At 40.0% G+C, this 23,569-nt stretch overlaps 1 protein-coding gene across 1 annotated transcript in view; it reads left to right on the top strand.

The window, feature by feature from the left end:
- EIF3I (eukaryotic translation initiation factor 3 subunit I) overlaps nucleotides 1–23,569 on the top strand; it is a 24,299-nt gene extending 730 nt beyond the window's left edge. Inside the window, exons 2-11 of the mRNA XM_075853134.1 lie at nucleotides 446–538; nucleotides 684–771; nucleotides 2,370–2,435; nucleotides 8,652–8,801; nucleotides 11,718–11,845; nucleotides 12,008–12,118; nucleotides 17,645–17,734; nucleotides 22,046–22,119; nucleotides 22,202–22,294; nucleotides 22,380–23,569. Of these exons, the coding sequence (XP_075709249.1) occupies nucleotides 446–538; nucleotides 684–771; nucleotides 2,370–2,435; nucleotides 8,652–8,801; nucleotides 11,718–11,845; nucleotides 12,008–12,118; nucleotides 17,645–17,734; nucleotides 22,046–22,119; nucleotides 22,202–22,294; nucleotides 22,380–22,461 (975 nt within the window). The 3' untranslated portion in view covers nucleotides 22,462–23,569. The remainder of the gene's footprint in view (nucleotides 1–445; nucleotides 539–683; nucleotides 772–2,369; nucleotides 2,436–8,651; nucleotides 8,802–11,717; nucleotides 11,846–12,007; nucleotides 12,119–17,644; nucleotides 17,735–22,045; nucleotides 22,120–22,201; nucleotides 22,295–22,379) is intronic.

Here is a 23,569-nt window from a genome sequence, read left to right as displayed (position 1 = left end):
AAGACTACAAGCAGAGGTCTTGAAATCTGTGACATTGATACACAAAGTATGTATTAGAAAACTGCTCAACCTGGTTCACTTGAAAGGATCTTTAGGGTCAAAATCTGGACCAAAATATGTCAATTTTGCATTATGTGAACATAACATGGCCTAATGTAGTCAGAACCCTCCTCTAGTATATGTGAGTTGTGGTATGTTCCACGATAGTGCAGCAAGTCGTGGAGAGATGCACATTGTGTGGTGGAACAGACTACTACACGCAGATATTGGAAGGGGTCCTGACTACACTAAGATAAAATGGAGTCAGGTCAGTTATCTCCTGCCTTTTATATGAAATACAGTATATCATCTTAAGCTTTATTTTAAATTGTTGTTTATAATCAATGACTAATGAATTACTGTAAATCAAACCTGTCTCCCAATTTAAAATGATTTTTGTTTTAAGAGACCCATCCTGCTTCAGGGCCATGAGCGATCTATCACACAAATAAAGTACAACCGAGATGGGGACCTGCTTTTCACAGTTGCTAAAGATCCAGTAAGTAATTTACTGACATTGAAAGTCTAATACTTTTTCCACTGTTAAATGAAATATTGGGGTGATCCCCACCATCCTCTGTTAAATTACACAGGCAGGATATGCTGTAATCTTCGTTTAATGTTTCTTATATCTTTGTTCCTAGGTGGTTAACGTTTGGTACTCTGTGAACGGAGAACGTCTGGGAACCTACAATGGTCACACAGGAGCAGTGTGGTGTGTGGATGTTGACTGTATCCTTTTGATTCCGACTTTTCTTAAATGTCACAGATTAAAGGGGTTTTCCCACGAGAGACATTTATGACACATCCACAGGATATGTCATAAATGTCAGGTAGATGCGGGTCCCACCGCTGGGATCCGCACCTATCTCCAGTACCGGGCCCCCTAAACCCCATTCAGCCGCTCTGTGTTATGGCTGAATGAGGTGAATTCCGAACATGAAAAAGATTACATGGTCGTGAGTTAGGTAAACAGAATAGCTCGCTGAACTACACTGTTTCCGTAACGTCCATAGTAATGAATGGGAGTTACGGAAGCAGCGTAGCATGCGAGCTACGCAGTTTCCGTAATTACCATTCAGTTATATTTGACTTACGGAAACAGCATAGCTCAGCGAGCTATGCTGTTTACGTAACTCACGACCATGTAATCTTTTTCATGTTCGGAATTCACCTCATTCAGCCACAACACAGAGCGGCTGAATGGGGTTTAGGGGGCCCGGTACTGGAGATAGGTGCGGATCCCAGCGGTGGGAGCCGCATCTATCTGACATTTATGACATCATATGGATATGTCATAAATGTCTCTCATGGGAAAACCCCTTTAAGTGATTAAAAATATCACTGAGAAAATAGAAATTGCCAATTAGTTATTTGGATCAACCTTGGAATCTGATGTATCTATTTGAGGCTTTATTTCTAGACCAAAGGTATCTAAAATGTAACTTTTAATAATTCTGTGTAACTATGTAACTATGTTAAAAGGTAACACACACTTACCTTTTAACTGAATTATAAGGCTCTGTTCACACTTGCGTCATGGCTTCGATTTTTACAGGAGCCATGGTGGATCCGTTATGATCTATCATGATCAATTATTGCGGAATCAGTTTCTTCCTCTACTGACAAATTGGATCAGTCATGGTTTTTGTCGGGTATCTGTTATTTTTTTCTTTGCTGGATGCGATACTGAAGCATGCTACGCTATTTTGACCGTCAAAAAGTAACGAGCCAAATTGAACAGAAATATTTGTGAACAGAGCCTTAAAAGTTTAATAAATGTTCAGCTTTTAATCTGTCTTTTGCTATGTAGTTGACATGAACTTCAATGTTATTTGGCTCCTAAAATGTTAGACCCAGGAGCCAAAGGCGCCCAAGTGATTTAAAAAAATAAATAAATTCTGCCTGAAGCCATGCTGCATAGACATGGGTTTAAAACATAATATTCTGGTTGCCTGCAGCTCCCCTAGTAGCGTCTGCAGACAACCAGAACGTAAAGCACATCATTTTATGTAAACTATTTGCTTAGTCAATCAGTCCGCGGTCTTGTGTGAGCGCTGCCGCCGGTCAGTCCGCGGTCTTGTGTGAGCGCTGCCGCCGGTCAGTCCGCGGTCTTGTGTGAGCGCTGCCGCCGGTCAAGCGCCTATTTGATATATTTTTTATAAAAAAATGTTTAGCCTGTATCGCTGCTATAGATTGTTTAAAATGAACAGCTGAGCTTCAAAATGAGCTGGAGGTGGTTTGACCAATGCAGTTTTGTTTAGAGTTTAACTTTATTAGTGATCTAGCACTGATCTTTACATGTTAACATCATTAACTCAAGTGTGCAGGGGACACACGTCATGTTCTTTCTGGATCAGCAGATAACTCCTGCAGATTATGGGACTGTGAAACAGGTAAATTAAAAAAAATCTCAATTGTAATCTTACATATTGTGTTCTTTTCTAAGTCTGTTCCATTTAAACCACATGGTTTTCTAAGCTGTGCAATTCTCTTCCGCTGATTCACTTATCACCAGAACATTTACTGTGTTGCCGGCTCTCTTTGATGTTGCTTGATTTAACCCCTACCCGCTCCTTGACATACTATTAGGTCCTGGTAAGTGCATCATTCGCGCTCCATGACCTAATAGTACGTCATGGGTCGGCCATTTCGGTCGTCGTCCCGACACACACAGGAGCTGTGACAATTGCTGTCTCGTACAGCAGTTGCCGCAGCTCCTTCAGCGGGGACCAATCACGGTGTCCCCACTGTTTAACCCCTTAGAAGCTGCATTCAATAGCGATCGTGGCTTAGGGGTTATAGAGGCTCTGCCACCACATTATAAGTGGCCTATATTGTACATGATGTGATCGGCGCTGTAATGTAGATTACAGCAGTGTTTTTTATTTAGAAAAACTCATTTTTGACGGAGTTATGACCTAAATTAGCTTTATGCTAATGAGTTTCTTAATGAACAACTTGGTGTGTTTTTTACTTTTTGGCCAAGTGGGCGTTCATTTACACTGCACATAGTGATATAGCTATATCGCTATGTGCAGCCACATAAAAACACTATAACGTTACTGCAGTGTCCTGACAATGAATATACATTACCTCTAGCTGGGACATGTGTATTCAGAATCCTGTCACTCCTGTAGCGTCTCTGTGATATTTACAGCAAGGCAAGCGTAATTTCGCGAGATTACGATGTAACCTGTCATTTCAAACGAGATTAGGCTTGCTGTGCTGTAGTGTCGGATTGTGTTGGCAAACTCAGGACCCACTATGCTTGATGTCAGCGAGCAGCTGACAGCTCTAATACACTGTGTATTAGAATTGCGATCAGGGCCTCCTGCCCTCAAGTCCCCTAGTGGGACAAAATAAAAAGGTTAAAAAAAAAAGTTTAAAAGTAATAAGGGATAAAGGGGGATTTTTACCTTTATCAGTCCTTTATTATTAAAAAATAATAATAAACAAATAAACTATACATAATTGGTATCGTAACGGCCTGAACAAAAAAAGTATTTAGTTATTTTTCCCGCGCGGTGATCGCCAAAAGGGTATGTTCACACGCTAGCTGTCATTTACGTGTGAAAAGACAGACTGTTTTCAAGAGAAAACAGCTGCCTCGTTTCACAGGTAAATGCTCCTCACATTTTTCGAGGCGTCTGAGACGCTCGTAAATCATGAGCTGTGCTTCATTGAGTTCAATGAAGAACAGCTCAAATTACGTGGCAAAGAATTGCCTTGCACTTCTTTGCCGAGGCAGTCCATTTATGCGTCGTCGTTTGACAGCTGTCAAACGACGACGCGTAAATTACAGGTCGTCTGCACAGTACGTCGACGTATTGTAGCCCTATTTTCAGGCGTAAAACGAGGCATAATACGCCTCGTTTACGCCTGAAAATAGGTCGTGTGAACCCAGCCTTAAAGAAAATAATAATAAACCATACTGGAATCCCAATTTTTTTGGTCACTTCACCTCCCAAAAAATGGAATAAAAAGAGATTAAAAAGTCGCATGTACCTAAAAACGCAAAAAACAAGTCTTCACACGGCTTTCTTGATGGAAAAATATAAAAGTTATGGCTCTTCGAATACGGCAATGCAAAAAGTAAATGAGTTTTTATAAAAATATTTTATTGTGCAAACGCCATAAGACATAAAAAAACTATAAACATCTGGTATCGCCATAATCGTATCGCCCCGCATATTAAAGTGAATGTCATTTATAGCGCACGGTGAATGCTGTAATTTTTTTAAAATAAAAAACGATAGTAGAATTGCTGTTTTTTAGTCACCACGCCACTTAAAAATAGAATAAAAACTGATCAAACCGTCGCATGCACCCCATGAAAACTGCAATGAATTCCTCAAGGGGTCTAGTTTCCAAAATGGGGTCACTTTTAAGGGTTTTCCCCTGTTCTGGTACCTCAAGCTCTGCAAATGCCACATGGTGCCTAGAAAGCAATCCAGCAAAATCTACGTGCCAAATAGAACGCCTGCCTTTCTGAGACCTCCCGTGTGTCCAACCAGCATTTTATGACCACGTATGGGGTATTGCCGTAATCGGGAGAAATTGCTTTACAAATATTGGGGTGCTTTTTCTCCTATATTCCTAATAAAAAAAAAACTATTTGTACCTTTTATCGGAAAAATTTGATTTTCAATTGCACAGCCAAATTCCACAAAATGCAGCAAAAAACCTAAAGTGTAAATGCCCACTATTCCCCTCGATAAGTTCCTTTAAGGGTATAGTTTGCCAAATAGGGTCACTTTTGGGGGGTTTCCACAGTTTTGGCACCACAAGACCTCTTCAAACCGGGCATGGTTGATAATAACAAGGCCCCAAAATCCACTAGGTGCTCCTTTGCTTCAGAGGCCGGTGTTTCAGTCCATTAGAACCACTACGGCCACATGTGGGATATTTCTAAAGACGGCAGAATCTGGGCAATAAGTATTGAGTTGCGTTTCTCTGGTAAATCCTTCTGTTTTACAGAAAAAAATGAATAAAAAGGATTTTTTGACAAGAAAAATAAATTTGTAAATTTCGCCTCTACTTGTCTTTAACGTCCTGTGAAACGCGTAAAGGGTTAATAAACTTTCTAGTGCTGTTTTGAATACTTTGAAGGGTTTCGTTTCTAAAATGGGGTGTTTATGGGGTTTCTAATCTATCGGCCCCTCAAGGCAACTTCTGAACTGGTACCTAAAAAAAAAAGAGGCTTTTCAAATTTTATTCAAAATATCAGAAATTGCTGTTTATGTTCTAAGCCTTGTAACATCCTAGAAAAATAATAGAAGGTTCAAAAAATGCCATTGTATAGTAGCCATATGGGAAATGTGAACTAGTAACTATTTTGGTGGTATAACCCTCTGTCTTACAAGCAGATATGTTTAAATTCCGAAAAATTCTATTTTTTCCAAGTTTTCTAGAAATTTTGCTATTTTTCACAAACACTGGATATATCGACCAAATTTTACCACTAACAAAAAGCCCAATATCTCACGAGAAAACAATCTTAGAATCGCTTGGATAGGTAAAAGCATTCTGAAGTTATTACCACATAAAGGGAAATATGTCAGATTTGAAAAATGGGCTCCGAGCCTTAAAGAGGCTCTGTCACCACATTATAAGTGCCCTATATCCTACATAAGGAGATGGGCGCTGTAATGTAGGTGACAGTAATGCTTTTTATTTAAATAAACGATCTTTTTTCACAACGTTAGGAGCGATTTTGGTTTATGCTAATGAGCTTTCTTAATGCCCAAGTGGGCGTACTTTTACTTTCGACCAAGTGGGTGTTGTACAGAGGAGTGTATGACGCTGACCAATCAGCGTCATGCACTCCTCTCCATTCATTTACACTGCACTAGCGATATAGATATATCACTATGTGCAGCCTCATACACAAACCCTAACATTACCAGTGTCCTGATAATGAATACACATGAAATCCAGCCTGGACGTCATGTGTACTCAGAATCCTGACACTTCTGAATCTTTTTTTGTGAGATTCCGGCAAGTGAAACCAAATCTCGTTTAGCTCCGTGATCTCGCGAGATTTCGTATCCGTTGCTGGAATCTCACAAAAAAGAGTCAGAAGTGTCAGGATTCTGAGTACACATGACGTCCAGGCTGGATTTCATGTGTATTCATTATCAGGACACTGTAGTAATGTTATGGTTTGTGTATGAGGCTGCACATAGTGATATAACTATATCGCTAGTGCAGTGTAAATGAATGGAGAGGAGTGCATGATGCCGATTGGTCAGCGTCATGCACTCCTCTGTACAACGCCCACTTGGTCGAAAGTAAAAGTACGCCCACTTGGGCATTAAGAAAGCTCATTGGCATAAACTTAAATCGCTCCTAACTTTGTGAAAAAAGATCGTTTTTTTAAAATAAAAAGCATTACTGTCACCTACATTTTAGCGCCGATCTCCTTATGTAGGAGATAGGGCACTTATAATGTGGTGACAGAGTCTCTAATGCGCAGCGGGTGGTGCGGAGTGAAAATTAAAATTTTCCACTGATATGCCATTTTAGTGCACTATGTTCTGCCCGGTTTGTGCCACTGAAGACAAATACCTCATAAAATATTATTCTGGGTATGGCGATGCTAGATCTGTGTACGTAAACTGCTGTTTGGGTACGCTGTAGGACTCAGAAGGGAGGGAGCGCCATTAGGCTTTTGGAGCGCAGATTTTGCTTGGTAATAGTTGTGTGGGATTTTACTTGTATTTCAGTTTATAATGTGGGGGCGTATGTTAGCTGTGCGGAGAACATCAGGGTATAATAATGGGGTAAATAAATAATAGTTCATAGATATGTGGCCGGTATCGCACTGATAAATGGCGCCCGATCTTATCCGATTTTGGAACACTCTGCACATTTTGCATCCCAATATTCTCGAGAGACAGAATTTGTTTATTTTTTTCTCCACCGGAGCTGTGTGAGGGCTTATTTGTTGCGGGAAAATCTGTAGTTTTCATTGGTACAGTTTTGGGGTACATTCGTTTTTTTAATCACTTTTTATTCCATTTTTTTGGCAAGCAAGGTGACCAAAAACCAGCAATTCTGCCGATGTTTTTTTTTTTCGGTTTTTTTTTACGTAGTTTACGCTGCGCTATAAATTAAAATTGTACTTTATACTGTAGGTTGATACGATTACGGCGATATCTTATGTATATAGGTTTTTTATGTTTTGCAGCGTTTGCGCTATAAAATCACTTTTTTTTATAAAATAATTTTTTTGTCCCCATATTCTGAGAGCCATAACTTTTTTTTTATTGGTACTATTTTGGGGTACATATGACTTTTTTTTTTATCACTTTTTATTGTATATTTTGGGAGGGGTGGTGACCAAAAAATTGTAATTCTGACATTTGTTTTTTTTGTGGTTTTCACTGTGTGGGAACAATAACATTATAGTTTTATAGCTTGGGTCGTTACGAACGCAGTGCGGTGATGCCAAATGTGTGTACTTTTTTAACGTGTTCATTTTTTTCCTATAATAAAAGACTTATTATAGGAAAAAAAGTATTTTTTGTTTATGTAACTTACAACTTTTATTTTTAAACTTTTATAAAACATTTTTTTTTTTTTACTTGTCCCACTAGGGGACATTAAGGCTGGGTTCACACGACCTATTTTCAGACGTAAACGAGGCGTATTATGCCTCGTTTTACGTCTGAAAATAGGGCTACAATACGTCGGCAAACATCTGCCCATTCATTTGAATGGGTTTGCCGACGTACTGTGCAGATGACCTGTCATTTACGCGTCGTCGTTTGACAGCTGTAAAACGACGACGCGTAAAAATACAGCCTCGGCAAAAGCAGTGCAGGACACTTCTTTCAGACGTAATTTGAGCCGTTCTTCATTGAACTCAATGAAGAGCAGCTCAAAATTTACGGCTGTCAGAGAAGCCTCGCAAAATGCGAAGAGGAGGAATTACGGCTGAAACGAGGCAGATGTTTTCTCCTGAACACAGTCTGTCATTTCAGCCGTAAAAGTCTCTCACCGTGTGCACATACCCTTAGACTTGCAGCTCTGATCGCTGCTAGAACACATTAGACTACCTACGTAGTGTAATGTGTTGTAACTATCATTGTGACGTGACAGTCACTCTGACAGGAAGCCTATGAGGACAAGACTCCGGCTGGTCCTCATAGGCTTCTGTACATGGCAACCCGGAAGTCATTGTCTGGTGTCCGGTTGCCATGGGTACCATCGCCAGCCCCCATGGTTTCACGTGTGGGCTGCCGATTTGCGCTAAACACATTAAATGCGGTGATCGCAATCGAACGCTGCATCTGAGGGGTTAACTGCCGAAATTCGTGGCGATGGGCCGCTGCGATTAACTGTCAAAGTACAGACGTAACAGCACATCAAGGTGCGCAAAGTTACTGCTCCCCTTGATGTGCAGTTACGTCAAGGTGCGGGAAGTGGTTAATGGCTTAAAATAATGGTTTGAATATCTGGGACTTTGATTTTTTTAAAACCTACTCGCTTACGTTTCACCTAAAACCACATTTTACTGCAGTCCTCCTTATTTCAAGCTTATTTTTGTACATTTCTGGTTTTGTGGTTGTCCTTATTGTCTGCTTTTCGTTTTTGTTGACCTTTAGGAAAACAGCTGGCCTTGCTGGAAACAAATTCAGCTGTCAGAACTTGTGGATTTGACTTTGGAGGAAATATCATCATGTTTTCAACAGATAAGCAGATGGGTTACCAGTGCTTTGTCAACTTCTTCGACCTAAGGGACCCATCTCAGATTGGTGAGGATGAAAATGTTATTCAGAAAAAAGGTTCCCAAAACAGTGTTTTCAAGTAAGGCTAATGCACAAGAAATCTATGGGTCCGTACTGAACAACTGTATACCTCTGATTTCATACGGAGGTTTTTTTTTTTTTCCTGAGAGAGAATGTTTTTCATTGCGATGACATATTACGTATGTATTATTCCCTAGAAGAATGCACCATATGGCATCGGGAGTGCCTATAGCTCCGTAATACTGAACTGTAGTATATGTGCTGCCATACAGGATCCAATACTTTGTTCTAACAAAGATTTTTCAACCGTTAACCTACTTCGATTTATAGTACATCTTATAAATTTTTTTAAAAAGTCATTTCGGCACCTCTACCCAACCACAATAACCGTGTATGTTTACATACAGATTTTGTCACTAATTTACTGACAGTTTCTAATTCAACACTGTTTCAGTTGTACACAAAAATGCAATTGTGGCAAATCTGAATTCCCCCAACCCCACCGCAGCGTGTAAATACCCATGGTTTCTGCAGTGCAGTAATAATGCGGTCTTTTACTGTAGCATTTCAGATGAATAAACCCATACATATTATAGAGAGCTCCATTCACCATTCTGCCATCGATAGCTTCTTGTCAGACACACCTGAACAGCTTAAAGGAAAAATAAAATATCAGTCGTTAGAGCGCTAGACACGTTATGGTAATTATGTTTGTTTTACTGAGGCTGATATATCTCACACAGGTTTTGTGACTGTTTTTGATGCAGTTATTTTAGCTAAACACTGGATTGGATAGAAAAATAAAAAGTATAAAGTAAAGACTCGTATATGTCCTCTTTTAGATCGACTCCTGGCTTTTGCTCAAAAAACTTCATCCAAAATATCCAGCCTAAGGCCCTGTTCACACACAGTTTTTTTTGCAGGCTGAAAAAAATCTGCCGTAGAATATCTTCAGGAATTTTGAGCCAGTTTTCAGTGTTTTTCACTCTCGGCCATTAAATTGGGCGAAGAACGCTCTGAAATGAGCGCCACAGGTTTTTCAGCCTCCCATTTATTTCAATTTGAGGTCAGATGTGGAAACCTAGGCAAGAAAGGACATGCCGCTTTTTTTTTTTCTTTTTCCTGCAAGTAGCCAAAAGCAGTTGTGGGAAAAACCCCTCTGCCTCCCATTGAAATCAACAGTTTCCGCATCAAGATCAGTGAAAAGGACCTTACAGAGTGACCATTATTTGTTTTGTTATGGTTGCCATTTTTCAATAGTAACGCCATGTGACCATCGGCATCTGAAGGGTTTTTACTCCCCCTTTCGCTTCGGGGCTGGTCACCGGCTTCCGTGCGACTAAATAGTGTGCCCGTGTACTCCTGTAACAGCTGGGAGTCTTGTGAACGCTCCCAGCCCTGCTGGAGGAAGATTGCTATTGAGACCTGCCAGGTCTCAATAGCAATGCAGTAATTTTGCCATAGACTTCAATATTGTGATATTGCAGTCTATGGCATAAGTGATCTAATGATCGAAGGTTCAAGTCACCCAGAAAATGCCCGAAGTATAAAAATATTGATCCAATACGGTGAACGTCGTAGCTCGAAAAAAGGTCAAAATGGCCAATTCACTGTTTGGTTTTTTTGCCACTTCAACCCCCACAACAAAATGTAATAAAAAGTGATAGATGTGCCAGACATTCCCCTGAAAGGTATTGATAAAACCATCTTTCCTCCTTCCACGTACAAGAAGACTCCTTACACAGCTCTGTACCCAGAAATTTAAAAAAGTTACGTGGGTCACACTATGGATGCAAAACATCTTTCGTTTCTTTCAAACTGAATTTTTTTTTTTTAAAGCTATTAAAACATAACACAAACTATATAAATTTGGTACCACTGTGATCGCACTGACCCGCAGACTAAAGATAACGTGTCATTTTCACCGTACATTAAACGCTGTAAAAAAGAAACCCATAATAATATGGTGAAACTGCTGTTTTTTTCCAATTCCAGCCATTCTAATTTTTTTTTTCTTCAGATTCCTAGTACATCACACATAATATTAAATAGTACCATTACAAAAGTACAACTTGTCCCGTAAAAATTAAGCCCTCATATGGCTGTCCACTAAAAAGGTTATGACTTTTTGAAGGCAGAGAGGAAAAAACAAAAGCATATAAACTAAAATGAGTCTCGTCTTGAAAGGCTGGGTTCACACAACCTATTTTCAGGCGTAAATGAAGCGTATTATGCCTAGATTTACGCCTGAAAATACGGCTCCAATACGTCGGCAAACATCTGCCCATTCATTTGAATGGGTTTGTCGACGTACTGTGCCAATGAAAACATCTCCAAAAACGGACGTGAAAAACGCGAGTTGCTCAAAAAAATGTCTGAAAATCAGGGGCTGTTTTCCCTTGAAAACAGCTCCGTATTTTCAGACGTTTTTGGTCACTACGTGTGCACATACCCAAAGGGTTAAAATGACAATTGGTCACCAGTTTCTCAGAAGCTAATTTAAAAGTGTGACCCCTATTATGCCTACACTTCCTGCTTTATTTTTCCCAAAAATGACCACCACAGCCAAACCATATTCCCAAATTTTGGCTACAGCTCTAACTTCTGATTTTACATGTCCATTTTTACTTTTTGAGTAAAAAAAAGTCTCTAATTCACTGCTCTATTCCTAAATCCGATTATTGTTTAGTGGCTGTTGGACTATATCTAGTATGCAAATCATCAGACATTTAGCCAGCAGAGAATGCTGGAAGATTTTAGCTCTCTGCAGAATTGGGAATGCAGCTCTGGGCTATAGAATAGACTGTAACTCGGGACCAGTACAAGATTGCATACACTTTAAATATTCATAATCCATATGAATTGTATATGACCATGAACATCTTGATCTCACTGATGGTTTATTTTCTGCAAACTTTGCAGAGGAAAACCAGCCTTACATGAAGATTAACTGTAGTGAGTCAAAGATTACAAGTGCTGTATGGGGGCCTCTAGGAGAAAACATCATCGCTGGACATGAAAATGGAGAGCTCAACCAGTATAGTGCAAAGGTGAGCAACCGGTCATTTTCACCAGCTACTTACACTTTGGCCTCTTTTTGTTATTGTATGGAATTTAGTGGATTTTTTTTCCCATCTGGAATCTTTGATGTAAAAAACCATTAAACTTGTAGGGATGTGTGTGGATTCTTTAAACCTTTTTGTTTTCTTTAGTCTGGAGAGATTGACAACACTATCAAGGAGCATTCCAAGCAGATAAATGATATTCAGGCCTCCAGAGATATGACCATGTTTATCACAGCATCCAAAGACTGCACGGCTAAGGTAAAGAACTTCTACAGCTGATAGTGACTAATGAAGGGAATGTATTGCATATATATATATTTTTGTACTTAAAACCAGATAGTGAAACAATCTTTTTTTTTAAAAAAAATTATAATCTGTAAATCACAAAGAAAATTGAAAATAAACAAAAAAAAACATTCGAAAGAATTTTTAAAGACTATTTTGAAATGTCTTTTTTTTTTTTTTCTTAATAAAATTGTGCATCATTGTGATTGGTGCAGCTTCCTAAATACATTTTATTGTCGTTTTTACTTTTTGAGATACAGCTGCTTTGTATCATGTATACAGAGCAGCTGTATCGTGCGCTGAGACTTGAATCAGTGAAAGACTTTGTTCAGTGTTAGCAGCTCCTACATGCCTCTGTCACGCTGGATCCACCTTTAATCGATGGCATCTAGGTTATGAAATTAGATGTGACAGATACAGGTTTCAGTGCTAGATGCAGCTGCTCTGTATACAGGATACAAAGCAACTGTATCTCAAAGTACAAATAATTTTTAATAAAATGTATTTAAGCAGTTGCACCAATTACACTGATAATTTTATTTTTTTTAATAATAAAAATGTCTATTTCAAAGATGTACATCGCATTTAACACACAAAATGTATTCAAACAATAAGTCCATTTTTGAAGTCCCTTTAAGAAGTTTCTTCCTTTTAAGAAATGTTTTATAGATGTTCGATTCTCAAATTAGTTTTTAATGGTGTGAAAATATAAAAGAAAACTAATTTATAGTGGTGAAAAGTATGGTCAGGCACGACTCTGCCTTCACACCAAGAGTGGAGTTTTTATAGCCATGTTGCAACTCTTGAGAACCTTCTCATGAAACAAAACCGCCTGAAAGTATAACATTGCTTATGTTCACACCATCTTCAGCCATAAAAAGCATGTTGTCAAAAAGTATATTCCAAAGAGATCAGTGCAAAAAAGGTGTACGTTTAAGTTGAATTATAGAAATTCACTGCCTGTCTAAACGTTTAAAATTTTATTGACAAAATTCTAAAAAACAGGGCACGAGATGCCGAGGATCTGGGTACAGGCGTTGGCAACACAGATCGTGAATGCTTAATGGAGTGTCAGATATCTTAGGTCACAGTACACTAGGTTGAGTGTGTCTGAGACAAACTGGTCACAATTCACATATCGCTGCGACAATCCACAAAAGTGCTAACAAATAATAGTTGGTCTGTTTGCCACAGATAAGCAAGATTCCCAACGCGTTTCTGCTCCCCTATAGCATAGGGGAGCGTCCTCAGGGGTATAAATTGCCTGGATATAACTAAATGCCGGTCAGCACATATTATGACGTTTGTTTGGTTTTCCGGCGTGCATTAGACACTGATGACTGGTCTAGCGCGCGCCCAGGGAAAACACTTTTGTGGAGTGTCGCAGCGATGTGTGAATTGTGACCAGTTTGTCTCGGGCTTAGAATTACCCTCATTCCAGCAGCAAGGCTGCGTTCAGGAGATCTGCTCAAAAAATGGGAAAAGGAGTCGATAGACTCATCTCTTAGGTTTATGGGCCTTTTATTAGAGGAGGAAAAAAGTCTCCTGGCGCGTAGCTCTAAGGAACTTAGGGAAAGGATTGATCAAGTCACTGGGAGTGCAGAATTTGAGAAAAAAGAAACTACCCTACAACAAGCTATTGAAAAATTTACGGCGCATATTAAGGAACGAAAACCTTTTCGGTATGTTCGTGATACCACCGATTTAAGAAAGGGTAGGGTATTTGACTGGTCCCAAGCCCAATGGGTATCAAGAGGTCGACACCGAGTTATCATCCTCCAAGCCGGATATATCATACTCCGAAACCCAGAGGTATCCGCTGTGGACAGCCCGTAACAGGCCTCAGGGTAAAATTTCTTCACGTCCTGCACAAAGAGGTAGAAATAGAGGAAGAGCACCCAACAGAGAGGGTTTTTTAGGCACAAGCCATCCCATCTCTTATTATCTTCTCAGGGATCAAAGGGTGGTTTAACCTATGGTACCCCTAGCCACAATGATGAAATGCAGATTATCAATCTGTCTGCCAGAAATCTCACCAGTGATGAGATTAAAGTGTTTAGGAAGGCTATAGCTGCCAATAGGTTTCATCTTTTTTCCTGGGTCAAAGACCTCAATTTATTCATTATAAAATTAAAATGGAAAAAGTTTTTCAGGACACATGATAAGTGACAATGTGCGGAATTGGGGATCCAGGAGGAAGATCTTCCTTATGTTAGGGTTCTTCAGGATTTATGGGATGAGGGCCAGAGAGATTTGGATGAGGGCCCCTTCACTGATTTGAGGGCACCCTCAACCAAGAATCCACCCTTTAATGACAACACACTGATGGATGTGTTTTTGAAAGTTGTCACCGATCAACTTAGGAAATTGGAAGTTGACAAACATTTGGATCATAATTTGTCATGGGAAGAAATGCTGGCCCTTCAGACTTTGGAGAACGACTCTGATATTATAATCAAACCCTCAGACAAGGGGGGAAATGTGGTTATTATGGATCGTACCAAATATATTACCATGTGCATGAACATTCTTAAGGATAAACTTTGCTATCGTGAGGGATGAAAATCGCACGCATAATTACTTAACTGAGCTTAAATGTATCTTGGTCGAGGCTAAGCGTGATAGGATTATTGATGCCAATGAATTGGTATTTATTTTGGGAAACTGTCCACAGGTGGCCACTTTTTACAGTCTCCCTAAAATCCACAAGGGACTTTGAAAGGTCGACCAATTGACTCTGGCATTGGCAGTGTTTCCCAGAATTCCAGCATCTATGTGGATAGGATCCTTAGACCTTTTGTCACGGCACTTCCATCGTATGTGAGAGATACGATGGAGGTGCTGAGGAAGTTTGAGGGTATTCGATGTGATCCCAACGTTCTCTTGGCTAGCCTTGATGTGGAGGCTCTCTATAGCTCCATTCCCCACTCGGTGTGGAGCTGTGGAGTACTTTCTCCAGGATAGAGGGACTCTTCATGCACACAACCAATTTGTACTAACATTGCTCCGTTTTGTATTGGAACATAAAGTTTTTGTTTTTGATCACAAAATCTTTCGCCAACTCGGGGGGTGGCAATGGGCAGCCCCTGTGCCCCTACCTATGCCAACCTTTTCTTGGGCTGGTGGGAGAAGGGGAATTTATGTTCTGTGAGAAAATGGAGAAATATACTTCCATTTTGACGTGGCTCAGATTCATTGATGATGTGTTCATTTTGTGGTCAGGTACATCTGGTGAGTTCAAGGAATTTGTATCCATCTTGAATATCAATGATATGGGCCTCTATTTTACTTCTGAAATCAAATAAAGGGCCATAACATTCCTTGACATTAAAATAGAGAAAACCGATTTGGGCTACATTCAGACAAAAATGTTTAGAAAAAATACTGCAACAAACCGTTTACTAAGTTGGGAGAGTTGGCACCCCAAACCCCTCAAAATGGGCATACCTAAGGGACAATACATGAGAGCAAGATGAAATTGCACTATTGTGTCAGACTTCAAGACGTCAGCAAGAGGTTTAATAGAGAGGTTTGAACGTAGGGGATACCCCAGTGGTGTTCTAAAAACAGCATACCAGCGTGCCCTGGTGGCGGATAGAGAATCTTTCCTAAATCCTAAAATACATCCAGAGAAGGAGGAAACCATCAGAGTGATACGAACTCTTGATGCTGCACACCATGAAGTTAGGAAGATACTCACCTCCTACTGGGACATCCTCAAAGCAGACCCAGATGTAGGCAGCCTTGTTGGTGACAGGCCTCAGATTACTTTTAAAAGAGGCAGAAATATTAAAGACAGACTAGTACACAGTCATTTTGAGGCTAGGAGTACTACAACTTGGTTGTCATCCAACCTGAAGGGAACGTATCGATGTGGCAGATGTAAAGCATGTAGCTCCATTTGGAACAGTAAAACTTTTAAGAGCAAGACAACCGGAGAAGTTTTCCATATGAGATCTTTCATTAACTGCATTACTAAAAGGGTAGTGTATCTTATTACTTGTCTGTGAGACACAATATGTTGGAAAAAACGAAGAGAGAGTTCAGATGTAGAATTAGGGATCATGTATGTGATATTATTGGGAAGCATGACACATCTTTCTCCAGGCATGTATGGGAGTGCCACTCTGGGGACCCAATGGTTCTTAAATTTCAGGGGATGGAACATGTTCAACCACCGTTGAGAGGGGGTGATTGGGACAGGCGGATCTTGCAGAAGGAGGCAAACTATCATACCACTGGGCTTTAATGAAAAAATATCCTACCTTCCCTTTCTTTAAATATTTGAATTTTTTCCAATTTAAGCCATCACATTTTTGCTCAATTCTCTCCTCGAACTGTTCCATATATACTTCGACATGCATTTATGCCACACCTTCTCCCTTTTTTGCTTTACCTCCATTAAGTTTATCAGAACCTGTAATTATTTGTTTTATATCAGCATGTTACGGTTCTCCTCCAGTAATCACGGGGTTATCTATTTTCCATTCCGTTCTTCTATCCATTTGGGACATATTTCCCTATTTTCATAAAGATATATTCCTCTCGTTGTTAGTATGGCACTCACTCATGTGAATTTTTACTTCCTTACTTACTATATTCGTTGTAGTGTTGTTCAGCGGTGTATGTATGGCCGCCTGAAGCTCTCCTAGAGATCATTGATGCTTTATGCATCTATTCTATTTGTCACGATGATACTAAGGGGCAGTCCTATTCGGTGGGCATTATTTATGACGTCTTACTCACCGATTGATCTAGATCCCGTTGACGCGACCAGAGGAGGTGGGGCTTTAGCCGTATAAGACTCTAGGGTTTCCCCGGCGCGCTCTAGACAATCGGTGTCTAGTGCATGCCGGAAAACCAAACAAACCGCATAATATGTCTTGACCGGCATTTAGTTATATCCACTCAATTTATACCCCTGAGAACGCTCCCCTATGCTATAGGGGAGCAGAAACACGTTGGGAATCTTGCTTATCTGTGGCAAACAGGCCAACTATTATTTGTTATCACTTTTGTGGAGTGTCGCAGCGATATGTGAATTGTGACCAGTTTGTCTCAGACACACACACAACCTAGTGTACTGTGACCTAAGATATCTCCATTAAGCATTCACGATCTGTGTTGCCAACGCCTATACCCAGATCCTCGGCATCTCGTGCCCTATTTTCTAGAATTTTGTCAAAATAATTTTAAACGTTTAGACAGGCAGTGAATTTCTATGTTGTCAAAAGGGATGCAAACCTATGCGGCTGTATTCATTTACAGTTGTATACTTCTGCAATTGGCTTCCGTTATATAAAAAAAAAAAAATTAAGATATCCATTAACATGTATGATTTTAGTTTTGTGTTGTAAAAATAAACAAACCTTTTTCTTTACGGCACTATTCATATAAAAGAGCTTAAAGTTGAAAATTGTTTGAGGACCGCTTTGTTTTTTGTTCTCACGCATACATGGTTATGTTAGTGTAAGGAGTTAATCAATGTTTCCTTTGCAGCTCTTTGACTGCACAACCCTAGAACATCAGAAGACCTTTCGTACAGAGAGACCAGTAAACTCTGCAGCACTGTCTCCACTCTATGATCATGTAAGTAAATACCTTTATGCTTAACCCCTTATGGACGCAGCCTTGTTTTGGCCTTAAGGCTCAGAGCCCATTTTTCAAATCTGACATATTTCACTTTATGTGGTAATAACGTCGGAATGCTTAAACCTATCCAAGCGATTCTGAGATTTTCTCGTGACACATTGGGCTTTATGTTAGTGGTAAAATTTGGTCGATATATTCAGTGTTTATTTGTGAAAAATTGCAAAATTTAGAGAAAATAGAATTTTTCTGAATTTAAATGCATCTGCTTGTAAAACAGATGGTTATACCACCCAATATAGTTACTAGTTCACAATTCCCATATGTCTACTTTAGATTTGCATTGTTTTTTGAACACTCTTATTTTTCTTGAGCGTTACAAGGCTTAGAACATAACAGCAATTTCTCATATTTTTAAGAAAATTTCAAAAGCCTTTTTTTTAAGGTACCTCTTCAGTTCTGAAGTGGCTTTGAGGGGCCTATGAATTAGAAACCCCCATAAAACACCATTTTAAAAACTAGACCCCTCAAAGTATTCAAAACAGCATTTAGAAAGTTTTTTTAACCCTTCAGGCATTTCACAGGAATGAAAGCAAAGTGGAGCTGAAATTTGCAAATTTCATTTTTCTTGCTGAATTTCAATTTTATTAATTTTTTTTCTGTAACACAGAAGGTTTTACCAGAGAAACACTACTAAATATGTATTGTCCAGATTCTGCAGTTTTTAGAAATGTCCCACATGTGGCTCTAGTATGCTCCTGGACCAAAACACAGGCCTCAGAAGCAAAGAAGCACCTAGTGCATTTTGGGGCCTCTTTTTTTATTAGAATATATTATAGGCAGCATGCCGGGTTTGGAGAGGTGTTGAGGTGCCAAAACAGTAGGAATTCCCCAGAATTGACCCCATTTTGGAAACTACATCCCTCAAGGAATTCATTTATGGTTGTTGTTACCATTTTGACCCCAAAGTTTTTTCACCGCACGTATTTGAATTGGGCTGTGAAATTAAAAAAATGACATTTTTTCCAATATGATGTCATTTTCATCACAATTTCTTATTTTCACAGGGAACAAAATACCCAGTTTTGTTGCCCAATTTCTCCTGAGTGCAGCAATACCCCATTTGTGGTGAAAAACTGCCGTTTGGGTCCATGGGAGGCCTCAGAAGGGAAGGAGCGCTATGTGTTCTTTGGAGTCCAGAATTTGCTGGATTGGTTTTCGGGTGCCATGTCGCATTTGACATGGAATAAAATACCCCATTTTGTTGCCCAATTTGTCCTGAGTGCAGCAATACCCCATTTGTGGTGATAAACTGCCGTTTGGGCCCATGGGAGGGCTTAGAAGGAAAGGACCACCATTTGGCCTACTGGGGATTTTCAGGTGCGAAGTCATGTATGCAGAAGCCCCTGAGGTACCAGTACAGTTGAAACCCCCAAGAAGTAACCCTTTTTTTAAAAACTACACCCCTTAAGGCATTTATCTAGAGGTGTAGTGAGCATTTTCACCGGAGACATACACCCCATAAACTGTAATGTGGGTTCTCCTGGGTATGGCAATACCCACAATGTGGCTGTTATCAGCTGCCTGGGCAAACAGCAGGGCTCAGAAGGGAAAGACGAGGGGGGATAAGCTGTGCGGAGTGCATCAGGGTAAGTAAAACTGGGGTAGATTGAAAATCAAGGGATGTATGATAAATTTTAAAACACTTTCATACAGAGCCTTCGTTTTTCGGGACACGTGTCACATTGATATATTGTGTCCTTCCTTATCCCCCTCTTATAGCAGACTTTGCACCTCTATTGACTTTATCCCTTCTTGCCAATTTGGGGAACTTCTCCTGGAAAGTGTTGCCCTGGTACGATGTGTGTGGCCCCCCTTCCTGGTCCCTAAAGATTAGTTTCTTGATAACCACCTCTTGAAATTCCAGGAAAGTTCCCCTCTGGCCTGCACATTAACGTAGCACGTACACATTATACAATGCCATCGGTATGATGTGCACGGGCCACCTTCTTATACCACACCGCATGGCGCTGTAGGGCTTCAGGACTTGATCTGACATGTCCACCCCTCCCATGTACCTATTGTAGTCCAGGATGCAGTCTAGTTTGGGGGTCTCTGTACTGGTGCCTCGTACAGGTACATGGGTACTGGTGTGGCATCTCTCTTGTCCTTGTACTTGACACACAATATGTTGCTGCTAGAATGTGCCCTGCTCTTACCCCTTCTAAGTGTTTGCCCAAGCAGAGTCTTAGGGAGGCCTCTCAGATTTCTTCTAGCAGTGCCGCATGCCGCAGGACTTCTGGAAGCGAGGCACCTCGAGTGGGATGCTGGTATAAAAATTATCCAGGTAGAGGTGGTAACCCTGGTCCAGCAGTGGGTGCACCAAATCCCACACAATTTTTGCATTAACTCCCAGTAAAGGGGGCATTCTGGGGGCTGAATACTGGTGTCCTTCCCTTCATATATCCTAAATTTGTAGGTATACCGTGATGCACTCTCGCACAGCTTATACATCTTCACGCCATACCTTGCCCTCTTACCCGGCAGGTACTGGCGGAATTGAAGCCTCCCTTTAAAATGTACCAAGGACTCCGCAATAGAAATACACTTCTCGGGGGTGTATGCTTGGACAAACCGGGCACTGATACGGTCTAATAAGGGTCTCCGTTTATACAAACGGTCAAAACTGGGGTCTTCTCGGTGTGGGCACGGCTCATTATCAGTATAATGTAAGAAGCAAAGAATTGCCTCTTTTTATTTATTTTTTTAGGTTCCAGTTGAGTTCTGAAGTTGCTTTGAGGAGCCCATATATTAGACACCCCTCTCAAATACCCCATTTTAGAAACTAGACCCCTCAATGTATTCACAACAGCATTTAGAAAGTTTATTAACCATTTAGGTGTTTCACATGAATTTAGAGCAAAATAGAGGTGACATTTAATTCATTTAATTTATTAGGTACCATGTCCGGTTTGAAGAGGTCTTGTGGTGCTAAAACAGTGGAACCCGCCAAAAGTGACCCTATTTTGGAAACTAGACCCCTTGAGGAATTCATTGTAGTATTCATGGGGTGCATGCAACTTTTTGATCAGTTTTTATTCTATTTTTAAGAGGCGCGGTGACTAAAACACAGCAATTCTACTTGTTTTTCATTTATTTATTTATTTATTCTGCGGGGCGATACGATAATGGCGATACCAGATGTTTATAGTTTTTTTTATGTCCTGTGACGTTTGCACAATAAAATACGTTTTGTAAAAAATCATTCACTTTTTGTGTTACCTTATTCTAAGAGCCGGAACTTTTTTATTTTTCCCATCAATAAAGCCGTGCGAGGACTTATTTTTTGCGTAATGAACTGTAGTTTCCATCAGTACCATTTTTAGGTCTCTTTTTATTCCATTTTTTGAGAGATGAAGTGACCAAACAATTGTGATTCTGGTACGGTTTATTATTTTCTTTTACGGCGTTCACTGCGCGGGATAAATAACGACATAATTTTGTAGTTCAGGTCGTTACGGACGCGGCGATACCAATTATGTATAGTTTATTTGTTTATTTATATTAATAATAAAGGACTGATAAGGGAAAAAGGGGGATTTTTACTTTTATCCCTTTTAAAACTTTTATTTTCTTATTTTTACACTTTTTTTTTTTTTACTTCTTTACACTTTTTTACTTTGTCTCTCTAGGGGACTTGAGGGCACGAGGCCCTGATCGCTATTCTAATACACTGCACTACACTGACAGCAAGCATAGTGGGTCCTGACTTCGTCAGGACCCACTAGGCTTCCGTCGATGGCGTAGCCAGAGTCCATTGTTAGGATTCTGGTTGCCATAGTAGCCATCGCGGCCCGCTATCGTGGATCGGGACGTCGATTGTGGCTTAACCCTTAAGAAACCGCGGTCGCTAATGAACGCGGCTTCTAAAGGGTTAATCGGCGGGGGACCTCCGCGATCGGTCCCTGCACATTGAGCTGTGATAGTCTGCTGTGTGAAACAGCAGCTGTCACAGCTCATGAACGCGCCCCGCACGAACGGCGCCGTGTTTACTCCATGACCTACTATTAGGTCACTGAGCGCGAACGCTCTAGTTAGCATGACCTAATAGTAGGTCATGGAGCGTTAAGGGGTTAAAACGTTTGCCCCTTAGCAGTTCTGATTTCTCATTGAGGGTGAGGGAGCTATTGTGTTTTGCCCTTATAGATGCCCCAATTAAAAGGGCTCTGTCCTGGTGACCTGTTTCATTTTAAACCTTTACTAAAACTGCAAGCAAGCGAAGTTTGACTTTTTACATTAACTGTTGTGCAGGTTGTTTTGGGAGGAGGACAGGAAGCCATGGATGTCACAACAACATCCACCAGGATTGGCAAATTTGAGGCTAGGTAAGCAAGATTGCGCTAACAAATGTATTCAGGGATACTAAGTTAATGGAGCCATTAGGTACTAACTGTCTGCTATTTCCAGATTTTTTCATGTTGGCGTTGAGGAGGAATTTGGGAGAGTGAAGGGTCATTTTGGACCCATTAACAGTTTAGCATTCCACCCAGATCGCAAAAGGTAAGTGAAAGTTCATGTGGTCTTCTAGCGAATATGTATCAATTCGTAACATGATTGTGATATGTTTTTTTTCATCTCTCTACAGTTACAGCAGTGGTGGAGAAGATGGATATGTCAGAATACATTACTTTGATCAGCAATATTTTGATTTTGAGTTTGAATCTTGAGCTGATGTCACCTTGCTGGCTGTTCAGAATACAATTAAAGAAAATTCTATCCTGAAAAATGTAATTTAAAAACCTTGCAAAGTACATACATTGTATGTGGATGTATTAAAGGGATTCTATACTTCTGTAAAATGGGGTTACATAGTGCAAATACATTCAGTGCACACAATATGTAACATAACCTTTGCTAAAATTTTGCCATTGATAGCTGCCCTGCGGAACGACCGTTTAGGAGGTTAGAAGTAATCTTTATAGCAGTGTCAGTGTGGTTACATACACAATACCTCTCCCAGATGAACTGTGGTGCACCAGAGTGGTAACGTTTTAGAAGGTATACATTTCATAGTGTGAGCATTATATGTGTAACACTGTTTTACATTAGTGTGGAAACCCTACAGAAAATTAATAAAATTAAAAAAGTGTTCCAATATCTGCGCTTCCACTCAATGATTGCTTGGAGACTATTTTTACCAAGATTTGACAGAATATAAAACAGCTGGCGATAAAGGTAGCCTCTGTTTCACAAAGTCAAAATTAAAAATGTTAATGACTTTTTTTTTAACATTTGCAATAAAAAAAAAACGTTTAAACTGCTTTAGTTTATAGCTAAAAGGCTTTTTATTAAACGTTTTTTTTTAAAATTGTATGTATATTGTGATAAGCACATTTATAATGTACATTTATTAAAGAAAAGCTGTACCATTTCAGCGCTGCAGCATCTATGTATACGCTTTACATAGAAGCTGCATAACGCCTCTGTAAGCCGAATCCCTCAGTGTGCTGGACTGACGGCTCGGCTGACAGATCAGTATTAGGATTAGATTGTGTGTCAGAAGCACAAAGGAGCCGCTGTCAGCCGAGCAGTTAGTACAGCTCTGATGGATTCGACTTGCAGCGGCTTGCCGAAGCTTCTATGTAAAGTGAATACATAGAAGCTGAAAGGGTACAGCATTTTTAATAAATGCATATTACAAATGTTCAGTTCACAATAAACCTACATTACAATTAAAGTGACTGAAGGTTTACATAGCCTATAAGACTTAAAACACGAAATTCCATCACATTTGTTTTACTTTGTGTTGAAGTAATAAACGTTAACTATGCCTAA

Source organism: Rhinoderma darwinii, chromosome 2 (assembly GCF_050947455.1).
Source record: "Rhinoderma darwinii isolate aRhiDar2 chromosome 2, aRhiDar2.hap1, whole genome shotgun sequence".
Lineage (NCBI taxonomy): Eukaryota > Metazoa > Chordata > Amphibia > Anura > Rhinodermatidae > Rhinoderma > Rhinoderma darwinii.
This window is presented reverse-complemented; position numbering and strand designations above follow the sequence as displayed.